The following is a 12456-nucleotide window of genomic DNA, read 5'->3' on the forward strand; positions in this document are numbered from 1 at the left end:
CATCAGTGCTCAGGCAACTCTTATGAATCCTTTACCCTAGTGATAAATCTAACCTTTGTACTTTAATGGAGTATTGTAATGATTGTGTGTGACCTTAGATACCTGACAAGTAACTAACTAGCTTCCCATATTTCAGGCAACCTTCTGTAGGCAGAGTTGTTTGTCTGGGTTTTTAAAGGCAAGATGCCTTTGCTCTCTAATGACCAAACAGTGAATTATTGGGGGTTTTCATTTGAAGCGTAAGAAGTGAATATCCCCTTTCTGAAACTGAACATTAGAATTCAATGCCTACTTCAAAGTTCTCCACAAATGCTTAGCAGGTAGGAGGAAAAGGACTGAAGACAGGTGCATGATGTGATACCCTTGTGAGCTTGTTTCTGAGCACAAGTGATCTCAGTTTTGGAACAACCTAGTTAAGGGTTGAGGATTTACAGTATTGATATAGCTATCTGTTCCCCTGATTTGGGCAAATCTTCAATCTGTTCCACTGCTAATAAATATCTCAACATATGCACTGTTACAGGAAAGCAATGCTGTCCTAAGATCAGCCATATTTGGTCTTTCTAGTCAATCTTTACTCCAGAGAAAAATCTTGTTCTAAATAGAACTACTCTGAAACAGACTAATGCAGATGATTCTCTTCAGATCTCTGCAATGCAATTCCTTCATTCTAGAATTAATAAAACTTATACAACACAATAGTATGGCTAATATATGGCCTTCAGTGTGAAGAATTGGGTTATGGCTATTCTAAAACTGGAGTTCTGCAGTGTGGTAATGTCTAATGTGAAGTGGAGAAAAAGGCATTGATAGCAGGCACCTTGAACTTAAGTAGATGCTGAGCAGAGACATACATGTGTATTTCTGCATCTATGATGTTCCTGGACTTGTTCTTGGAGAACATGTTCCTATATTTCTATAGGACTGTTCAGAGTTCTTTGGACTAAATGGCTGCAACTTAGTTAATATGGTAAATTTGCTAGTTCTATAATCTAATCCAGTTAAACTATTTAGAGTATTATCAACATCAATCCAGTATTCCTAGCCTCTTAAATAGCTGTTGATTTAATGTATTACTTTAAAGTCTGTTATTACTTGTTCAGTTGTTTGAGTAGGATGCAATGAACAAAGCAGCTTCAGAATTATTGAAAGTCAAGGACCTAATGTATTACTGAGGATGGCATAAAGGTAGATGCTTCAATTCTGTGGTGTTGTCATGGTATCAGTTCTTCAGTTTGACACAAGAAGTGAAGCAACATCAAAACGAGCCTGCTGAATTTGACCCAGTAATGCATCAGGAAAAGGTTTTCTTGTGCTTTCTCACAATACCAAATGTTGGGTTTTTACTGCAATTTGAGTACAGTGGGATCAAATATACTGTTAAGGCTGCGGATACTGAAGAAATTTGTTTTTTGTAGCTCTTGAACTCTTCAGTTTCTGTAGAGCATTGTTTATAACTGTTGAGAGGGATTAATGTAATAACTTTCGAAGTTGAAAGCATTCCTTGGGTTAAGAACTGTCAGGGTATCAACATAGAAATGAATAGCTCAAATGTAAAAAGTTACTTCTCTTAGCTTTAAGGGGATGCTCTACCTTCTCTGTGTTTAGTGGCAACTTGAAACAGGAATTATGCCTTATGGGGATATGCTTGATTAAAGTCAAGAATTATTGCTAGAATGAGATTTGGATGTAAACTTTTCACTTATGAAGTATTTTCCAAAGTCAACAGCTAATACGTGAATAATAAGTGAATGTTTGTCAAGATGCAAGGAAGATGGAGGAGAGTTGAGAGATTATCTTAAAATGTTTAGGAGGAAACTAAATTGGCCTCTTAGCTTTCCATGTGATGACACTTGTGGCTGTCTTGCAGAATGTGACAAATCTAACTGCTGTGGACTGACACGTATCTGACTGTGGCATGCTTACTGCTCTTAGGTCTAAACATATTCTTTCAGGAGTGTTGACTTTCCCAAGGAAAATATGGAGATTCTGATATTTTATTGTAAGATGATGTACCTAGCTTTAGGCTAAATTAATTGAAGTAATAGTATGAAAATAAGATGGAGCAGATATCCTATTTATAGTTGACAAGTTTCTTGATGCTTATTTACAGCAATGATGTACATGTTACTTGTCATAGTAAACTGTTTTGTTGGTTTTGTTTCTAGCTTTCATTATAGCTACGGCAATGAGCAGCTTTTCTAAAGCATTTGTTGAGTAGGTACAAAATGGAATATTGCTTATAAAATTTCCAAAACTTACAGGTTTGTAAAGTGTAGCTAACCTTAAGTTTAGGAATAGAAGGAACTACTCAACTGGAATAGAAGTGTGATAAAGCGGGAGACTATAGTTTAGCAGCATGAATTACGCTGGAAAATCAGGTATTATAACAGGTTAGATGAATATTTCTCTTCTACCTTGTTTACATTTCTTATCTAACATTTTAGACTAAAACTTGAATAACAGGCTTATGAGAAGATGTGTGTGCAGCACTGTGTGAACTTGTAAAATGAGTAACTTGTTCTGAAGAGACTTTCTAACTAAACATTTTTGAAGTAACTGCTCCCACTTTGGCCTCCAGCTATTGACACTAGTGTGCATCTGTAATGTACTCATGTTTCATTGTGCATCTCTGCATTCTTCAGAGTTCTTTCAGAAAGCCAAACTTACCCCATCTTCTGTCTGGACCTGCAAGAGTCAGTAGCGGTACTGAGAGTGCAGTTACTGTTCTGTTCCTTGTGGCAGGATATACTCTCCACTTAGCTTTAAGCAATGAATGTGTAAGGACAAGGTAGTAGAGGGTGGAAGGAGTGAGTCTTCCTTTTTTCGTTTAATTCCATGATCGTGGTTTTGCTGTTAAAACACCACTTAAGTTATGCTGGTAAGGTTTGCTCTGTCACAGCAGCTCAGTTGTGTGGAAAATGAGTTTATTAGAAATTCATACTGTATCTTTTAGTTCACTACAGTGGAACTAATGTTCCAAAAAGTGTATTCAGGCAGTGTAAATTATTTGGACAATGCTCTAAAAACAGTATGTAGTATCTTCAGTAAAGTAGGCATTTCCTTGTTCTAAGAACTATTAACTCTTGCAAGACGATGTATATTCTTTTTTCCTTCTGTACCAGAAGATGGTAACATCGATAAGTGCAATGAGAATTTGAGTAAGTGAAAGGGAGAATATGGCTTTTTCAAAAAGCATTTAATTGTAATATCAATGATATTAATCACTAACTTGAACTTGTTAGTGCAAGAAACATGCATGCTTATGCTTATGTGAATGGGAACTTCTTGGCTCCCCAGTACGAGAGGGATGTGGATGTACTGGAGAGAGTCCAGCACAGGGCTACAAGGATGAGCAAGGACCTGGAACATCTGCCCTATGAGGAGAGGCTGAGGGAGCTGGGCCTGTTTAGCCTGGAGAAGAGAAGGCTGAGAGGAGATCTAATCAGTGCCTACCTCAAGGGGAGGGAGTGAGGAGGATGGAGCTAGGCCCTCTTCAGTGGTAGCCAGTAGTAGGACAACAAGAAACGGACAGAAACTGAAGCATCAGATGTTCCACAGGAACTTAAGGAAAAATTTCTTAACAGTGAGGGTGACAGAGCACTGGAACAGGCTGCCCAGGGAGGTTGTGGAATCTCCTCTGGAGATCTTCAAAACCTACTTGCCCCAGTCCTGTGTCACGTGCTGTAGGTGACCTTCTGTGTGCAGGGGGTTGGACTACATGATCTCTAGAGGTCCCTTCCAACCTCAACCATTCTGTGATTCTGTGAATTGATACTCACTGTTACCAGCCCAGTCTTCTAGACTGTAGTGCTAAAGTTCAGGTGTTCATGGTGCGTTGCCCTTCTGATGCCTGCATTCAGTGTTTGAAGACTCTGGGGAGGGGTGGAAGGTCCAGCTGGCAAAAGTGTATAGGTTCTAAACTTTTGGGGAAGAATGAAGTAAGTTTTGTCAAGTGTAGCTGAAGCCTTATTGCATTTCTTTTACTTGACAGATGTGCTTCTGCTGTTCATAAGAACAAACTTAAATACCACGTTTCAAGCATACGCAGTTGTTAAATGTATTGAGAAACAAGTTCAAACAATAGTTTTCAGAGTAATTTGATATAAGTACATTTATGTTTTGTGGTAATGAAGTATTGCCTTTATAAAATACATAATCCTGAACTGCAACACATTTCTTGCATTTAAAATTGTTTTGTAATGTGAATAGTGATCCTCGGGGGGCTCTGCAAATCCTTGACCTTGATTTACACTGACAGCTTTCCATGCCTATAAATGGAGTGTAACAGTAAAATGATGAATTAGGACTGCAATGGTTTTTTTTGAAGCAGCTTTACAGATGTAGTTTGCATCTATTCTTTCATTAGTATGTTTTGCATTGAAACATTTTTACATTGCCTTGGGTATTAATACAACAGTTGTCAGCTCCAGATTGCTGTTTGAATTCAAGGCAGAGTAATAGATTGCTTGCACAATGATAGAAAGATTAATTCTTGAGTAATCTCGTACATCTCATTTAACATGTCCTTGAAGAATGAACTATCTTTTTTCCCAAAACATGTAACAAGTATTCCTTTTTATAAATCCATAAAATGATGGTTTTCTCTTCATCCTGAAAGGACACATTACAAAGCTCTTTGGTCCACGAACTTAATGATTTCTCCATGCCTGATCTTTGTTCAGAGTGTAATTTATTTTTCTTGCAGATAACTTACCAAATTTGGGGAAAAAAGGCTCAAAGCTTCTTGTAATTTAACCTTAAAGCACAGTGTACTGTCTACTGTTGACTTCATCTTAAGTAGACTTGAAGGCTAAAAGTTAGTAGCATTCAGTGCCACTACCACTTGCTCACTCTAATGTTATTTCTTAAATAACTGTACTTTTGCATTTAGATTGTGTGCTGCTCCATGAAGCAGGAAGTAAGTACTAAAACAAGTTTGAACAGCCTGACTTTTACTCTGCTTCTGGAGTGCTGTAGAGATCAAACTGTCGGCTCAGAATTTTACACTTAGAGATTTTAGAGGTTAATTGGAAAATATATTACTCTCTGGTAACTAAATGCTCCTCTAAGTCCGGAAAGGAGATGGAATTAGGTGGCTATCGTGCTCACTTGCCATGTTTAGTGTGGTACCCAAGCCAAAGATGACTTTGGCAGCTAGGTGAAGTGTTCAGAAGTAGAAAGCTCACCGCATGTATGCACGTAGCCTCTGCAGTGCAGCAACCTGTGCAGCTACTGCCTTCCGAAGCTGCTATTTTGTCTTCTGCATTGTAAACCTAAACTATGCTTTTGTTCACTTCTTGGTGTTACAAGATCAGGGAGCCTCTAAAGTAAGGTGAGACACTGCTTAGCAGTCGTCTGACCTGAACCGGTTGCTCTAGCAAAGGCTGTTTGGAAAAAGGCATTGTAATGCAACTCTAAGACATAAATAAGAAGCTTTTTATGAAATGATTAGAAACCTCTTCTATAGCAAAACATTCTTGATATTTTCTGACTTTCTATTTAAACAGAAATGAACTTGTTTCTTTTAAATTATTAGCACAAGGCCTTTTATTAAAAACACATCTATTCAATTTAAAGCCTTTAGATGTAAAATTCTTGCACTTGGTCATACTCTAAGGTAGAAGTCTGAATAATCAGTGGACTTTTCTGATATTTTCATTGGCTGTTCTGTGTGACTTCACTAGAGGGCAGTGCTATGTAACTAATGTGCAGAAGTTCTGACAAACATGTTGCACAAACATATATATGTTTTAAAACACCTTGGTGATAGCCCTTAAGCCACTTCTGTTTGATACATGGACCTAAAATATATGCAGCAGGGGATCTTTCTGCTGCCCAGGAAGTACTTTTTGAAGTCATAAGTTTAGCTTTTAATATCTGCTAAATCTGGTAAACTATCCCATTATGGCACTAACTGTGTTAAATTAAGAAATAAATTTAAATCTATTTTGCTTGCCATGCAGCAAGGAGAGATTGTCTTGTTTGTGACACTTTATTCATTAGGCAATATTAATGGGACACAGCAGATGTAGAATATGAAACATAATTAACTTCAAATTAAGCTGTAATACCTCGATGGCTTCAGGCTTTTTGCATTAGATGTTCAAAGCAGATTCACTTAACTATAGATGCCTTTTATAAAGGTGTTGGTATTACTGATTTCACTTAACTTTTTGTATGCTTAGCCTGATCTGTCTACCTATTAGATACTCCTAGCTTAATGTACCTATTTCTCATGGAATATTTTTAGCTTGTGCTGTCTTAAAGTTAGACTAGTGGTTATGCTTCTCAGTGGAAAGTGAATTCTTTTTATTATACAAGTTTGGAAAAACAAATGAAGCTGAGATAAGAAGCTGTGGAGTTACTCTTACAGGAGCTGCTGCAAGCACTTGAACCTTGTGCTGGTATCAGTGGGGTAGCTGTTGAGGTTCTGCCTTATCTGTCCATGGGCTGTGAACTCAGCAACTCCTGAAGTGAGTTGTTAGACACTGTTTGCAAGAGATGCCTTGAATTAGCCTTTCAAGGCCTGTTTCTCTAGTCTTCGCAGTATAATGTGAGAACAGCTGGATCTGCTGCTGATATATCAGGATAGAAAGTAACATGGCTAAAGATTATGCTAAACCATAAGTAATGCTAATATGTAACTACAAAAGAGGTAACTGATTCTATCTGTCTGGAGTGTAAATTATATTTGGGACCTATAGGATAGTATTCAGAAAATAGCTCAAGCTTCTTGCTGTTCATGAACTCTTACCCATACTGTGTAAGTATTTCTGAATTCTCTTTTGCTGTTTTCTTTTGACTTAAAGGCTCCTGGCTCACTGATATCAGATTTCTGGCAAATTTCTAGCTGCTGCTGTGAATAGCTAATGATGTTAAAAGTTTTGTTTCCTTCAACACCGTAGCCTGGGTTCAATTATCTTGTGTTGCTTATGCTGGTTTTCTTCTGTCTCTTTCAAATAAAAGAAGCCTTCAAGAAATATCTGAAGTGTAGGTGAAATAGCTGCATCTGCCCCAAGTGCTGATGTGGGCCGATGGGCACATCTGCAGTGATGCCGCTTACTTACACAAGGTGATGAGGTTGTAGTTAGGCTTTCTAGGCCCTAAAGAGGTGAACCTTTTCTATGGATCACTTATGGGGGGTGAAAAGGGCAATTTAAGTTACTTAAACTGCAAAGTTGTGGGTCTTCCCCTAGTTAGTGATTAATACCAGCTCAGGTCACTTTGAGGAACCTGTGGAGAAATACCACAAAATGTGTTGTGATTGCTTGCTATAATTGGACGGCTGCTTTTAGTATAGTTCCTCTGTCGGGCACAACCTTTCTAGGCAAAGGTTGGCTAACAAATCCTGGAAAATTGTATTAGAGGTTTAAGTACGCTGAGAGGGTTTTATTCAAAATGCAAGTGTAAAATTAACTCTTAAACTTAATTTCTGATTTGTCTTTTACAGTCTTGATTCGGTAGCTCTCCAGGATTGTTTTTAATCTTGGCTTTAGCTTGAGCACATTGACTTGGTTTTCTTGTTCTGTTATCTTTGCTTCTTGAGTTGCAGATTCCTAAAATGCTAGTCCATGAATAAATTAACACTTGTACAAACCAAGAGTAGTAATTTGATCAAGAAGATTTGACCTTCTGCATCAGCCTGAAGGGATGTACTGCTTCAGGCCGAACTACTGCTAGTTTCTGTGCAGGCCTGTGACACTTCTCATGGAATGACTCATCTCTGCCCCTTGTTCTGTGCATTAATATCTTGAGGGGCCAATGTGGCTTTTCCTGTGGATGGTTAGAGGCTTATTTGCATACTTATATCACTTAGTGTTAATGTCTCTTATAGTCAAAGAAGGGATTTACTCAGACTGCCATAATTGGAGTGAGCTTGACCTTCAAGCATGTAATTCACTTAGGTTAAAATGTTGCTTTTCCAATGAATTTCCACAAAGCACAATGGAGTTGTGCTTTACTCAGAAATAAAACTATCTATTAACATATGGTTGCTGTTTGAATAACAGGTGGAAGTCATTGCTTATGGCTGAAATGCATCCATATGTACAGATTTAAAGCTTGGCTGAAGTTAAAATCATTTTTAGCTAAAATATTCGGTTTTGTAGGTGGAGACTTGTATGACTTGCAGTCAAGTAACTTCAGGTCTTCAAAGTGATTTCTTTTTTTGCCATTATTAGCCTCATACCAGAGATCTTTGCTTGAATATTTTGTACATCATTTAGCCTTAATGCAATGCCTAAAATGATTACTTTTTGTGGCAGAAGAAAATGGCATTTAATTTTATGGAATTAGTCTGTAAGAGTGCTGCAAAAAGTTTTAAACTGTTTTTGTGGGTGAGGAATGAGGAAATCTCAGCTTTGAAGTCCTGAGATGCTGAGCAGATAGCTAATAGTCATCCCAATTTTTTGAGAGTGAATATCTTTAAAAATCAGTTCTAATACTCTGTAGCTTACATGAATTGCAAGTTATTAAAGGTCTAGGCAAACAAGTTTTTTCACTAGTACATATTTAACTATTTCTTAGAAGAAAACTCTTCCTGTTCGTGATATATTTTAAAATAATTTAACATAAATACCACTTTTCTTGGGTTCAAAGTCTGCTCGGAAATGTGCTGTGTTCTTCCTATAAGGAACTCTGGCACTGTTCAAATAACTTGTAGTTGTCATTGTGAACATAGGTCTATTTCCACAACAGGTGAACTTTGTTTTGTTCTGTGGAATATCACTTAATCATGGAATAGTGTCACTTGCAGAGTGAGCTTGTGGACCTGGTGAAATGTATTTCAAAATCCTATTTAGCAGCAGGACACAATACTAGTAAATAAGGTCTTTAATGGTTGGAGTAGCTTGGGGGCTTGGTAACAGGGTATATGACAGGTTGAGAAGTACACTAGGTTGGGTAACCTTTTTGCTGTATGATGTCTGAAAAGATAAGTGTATCAAAATAGGCTTTCAAGCTGGTCAGACATTTCTTTCCCAGAAAGCTAATTTTTCTGTGAACACTTATGTTAGCATTCAAGTCTTGAATATTGTCCTCAGTGAACTGTAAAGCAGTGCCCAAGTGAGGGAGCATGCCTTGATATCTGAACATCGTGTAATTTCAGAATTGAGCAGTTGTAAGAACTCTAGTGAGTTGTAGGTACTTGTTAAGGATGTCTGTTCCAGAAAACTGCCAATCTCATGGGCAACTTCCCACCCTCAGTAAATCAGAGCTTATGGCAATAATGAAACTGTATAGAGAAGCTTCTGACCTTGCCTTTGATCAGCTTCATGGATGTTGGGACAGGGGAACAAACTGAGTTGTTTATTCATCTTACCTGATATACTTGTGTTTTCTTATCAGTGGAAAGGAGCTTACAGGCTCTACATTAGAGAAATGTGTTTAAGGTATAGGAAATATTATATAGAAACTAGAAGAAACTGGACAATATAGGACATATAGCTAGGAGTAAGTCTTGAAGAAAGATACCTATTTGCCCATTAAAAAGTTTTTGAACTTAACTGATTTTAGGCGTTGCCTATATTTTTGCTGCAGGAGTTTTTAGTAAACAAGGTTTCTGGTTTGGTGTCTTGGTGACTTGACTTTAGTCGAAGCTAAATGCTCTAGACTAGAGAAATTGTACGTGCATTTTACTATTACTATTGCTTTTTTAAACTTAATATATCTAATTTCTGTATTACACCCTACTTTTATTACCTTCTAAAGTAGGGAAGCTATGGTTTTGGGAGGGTAAGTGACCTGAGGAAATGTAGGCAGCCTTAAGAACCTCAGTCAGGTATGTGTTCAGGAAGTTTTCACACATCCATAGCATCAGTGACCTTGAGAAGGCCAAGTACTGTGGGAGCAGGAGCAATGTAGGACACTAGAATCAGCATGGCATGTTTTAGACTTTTGTTTTGCTCGTACGAAGATTTAGATTTTTTTCTAATCTGTCAAAGGGAAAAATAATCGATACACTATAACTACAACATAGGCTTATCAACAAAAGCATGTAGCAGAAACTTTGAGTATGTATCTTGTCTTGCTATTTTAGGCTTATGGTATGTCAGCTTTGCCTTTGAACTTGATTAAGGGAACTACCAGTGCAGCATATGAACGTTTGGAGAACACAGAAGATATTGAAGAAGTGGAACAGCACATATCAAGGATCAAATCAAAGGTTTGGTGATCACCACTGTTTGCCTTAATGAATCTTTCTTGCTTGGCTTACCAGTTTATGGGTATACTGCATTGAGCTTTTGTTCCAAGCAGCTGAAAGAAGGACCAATTCCAAGTGATTAGATTTTAATTTTGATTTTTGAGCATTTGGGAAGAAAAACAGTAAGTTGTGTAATAGAAGTTAGGATTTTTCTTTCAGTTGTCCAACATTAGTACTCTGTACTCTAGTTAATGATAATGCTAGCCTTCAGCTGACAGTCTAACTCCTTAAGCTGAAGTCCTTAAATATATGGATGCAATGCCATGGAGTTATGGTTGGAAAAGATCTTTTGAGGTCATAGGGTCTACCCTCCTATATAAAGCAATTTCCTTCTTTCAAGTTGGATCACATGTTCAGCTTGCCTCTGGACATTTTAAATATCTCCAACTATGGAAGCTAGTCTAATTTTTGACCACCCTCACTGGGACTTTTCTTCTTACCACCTAATAGGAATTTCCCTTGTGGCAACTTGTGACTTTTACCTCTTGCTGGGTGTAGAAATGACATGCCTCATTATATAGCCAGCCTCTATCAAGTCATAGCGGCTCTATTGGATGGTAAAACTCTTTTCAATTGTCTTAATCTCATACATGGTATTTTGATCATCAGTGCAGAGATGGTCGGCCTCTGTCATCAAGGGATAGACGGGCTGTACACCAACTTGAAGAGAGACTAAGGACACTTCGAAGGAGAGAGAGACATCTGGAATTTATTGAAAAAAGCTGGTGGGCCAAGTTCTGTGAAGCTCTGCGACCTCTAAAGGTAACAAGTCCTCACTTTCCCTGATACTTAAATTACATATACAACTTCCAGATTTCCTTCCTTAAATCATAAGCCAATCTTATTGTATTAACATGCTGGATCTCAACTATTTTACTCTTTCCTTACACCAGTGGTTGCCCTACTGCTGGTAGATATCTAAGCTCTTACATAAGCTGTTACTTATTTCTAAGATGTTATGGCAAAATCGAAAAGGCTAACACTCACTGTCACTAGGTCATACAGGGAAAGATCTGTTTTCCTGAACTTCCAAGATGGTTTTGGCATATTTTAGAAACCAAATACTTTAAATATAGCTTATACTACTTAAAGCTTGCAGAGGAGGAACTATAAGCAATATCGTAATGTTGTTGTTAGTGTTGATGTTGAATATTCCTAGAAACAGGCTAAAAGTCAAGTTGAATGTGAAATGTTAATCTCGGTAGAGTTTTTCAATGTGAATTTTTGAAAGAATTATTTTTCTGTGATACCTCAGAAATACATATTTTATCAATTTCATTTAAATGGCAAACATCTTGCTGTTAAAACCATTATTTGGATAACCGACAGCCTAGGAATCCAAGACTTCCTGGGAGCCCCTGACAGGTTCTCAGAATAGTGTTGCATTGAGAAGCATGTTCTAGGCTTGTCTATATTATGAATTTGCCTAAACCTGCCCTACAAAGCTGATGGTGTCCACCACTTGTCTCTGCACAAACATGACTTGTCAGTGATTCAGAGTTGTCTTTAATAAAGAGGTAAACCTATTTTGTGGTCATATGTTTCTGATGACAGGGAATCTCTTGGAACCTTGCTAATTGCTTTTATAATGCTTCGATTTTAGTCCTTAATGTAACATTTAGTCTTAAAATATTTTGAGTGCATCTGTTTAAGAATGTGTCCCTTTCCATATCTAGCAGTTTCTCACTACAAATGCTCTTGTAATTTGAGAAGGCACCATTGCTATCTGTTTGGGATGGTCAGATTGATAGGAGTTGTAAGTCCCAGCAAGAACTTACAGGTGTAATGACATCATGTTCAGGAAAACTTAGCCAGATTTTTAATGCTACTGTCTGGTAGCTCTAGACTTCTATAATCATATTGCTATTGCATTGCAGTTTGTATAGACTCCTCTTGTACTCTTTTTGAAGTATTTTTGGTTAAGTCTAACATGTACTTCTTCATACAAGACCAGAATTTAATCATTTCAAAGAATTTCTTTTGACTGAAATTGTGATAATTTCTGCTTTACTCAAAGCTAAATTGAATTTTAACATGGACCTATCTGTTTTCAGTTTAGTCAAGAACAAGAGGAATAGTACAGCGGCATAGGATTGTCAAGACATGTTGTTCTACTGTAGAAAGAAATCAAATTAGGATAACCTTTTCTGTAGACCATTGTGTGCTTTCACCTTTCTTTAGTATGGTTTCAGTCATCAGCACCTGCAGCAGCAAGAGAGATGAGTAATGTAGAACAGTTAGGAAGCTCTTCA

General features: G+C 37.5%; 1 protein-coding gene across 1 annotated transcript in view; it reads left to right on the forward strand.

Annotated features, from left to right (window-relative positions):
- The window catches only part of LMBRD1 (LMBR1 domain containing 1), a 50143-nt gene that overhangs the window by 20209 nt on the left and 17478 nt on the right, over positions 1-12456 (forward strand). Inside the window, exons 8-9 of the mRNA XM_088539910.1 lie at positions 10040-10165; positions 10814-10966. Of these exons, the coding sequence (XP_088396036.1) occupies positions 10040-10165; positions 10814-10966 (279 nt within the window). The remainder of the gene's footprint in view (positions 1-10039; positions 10166-10813; positions 10967-12456) is intronic.

Source organism: Tinamus guttatus, unplaced genomic scaffold (genome assembly GCF_059628265.1).
Source record: "Tinamus guttatus ecotype Peru unplaced genomic scaffold, ASM5962826v1 Tinamus_guttatus_pri_ptg000051l, whole genome shotgun sequence".
In the NCBI taxonomy this organism is placed as follows: Eukaryota; Metazoa; Chordata; class Aves; order Tinamiformes; family Tinamidae; genus Tinamus; species Tinamus guttatus.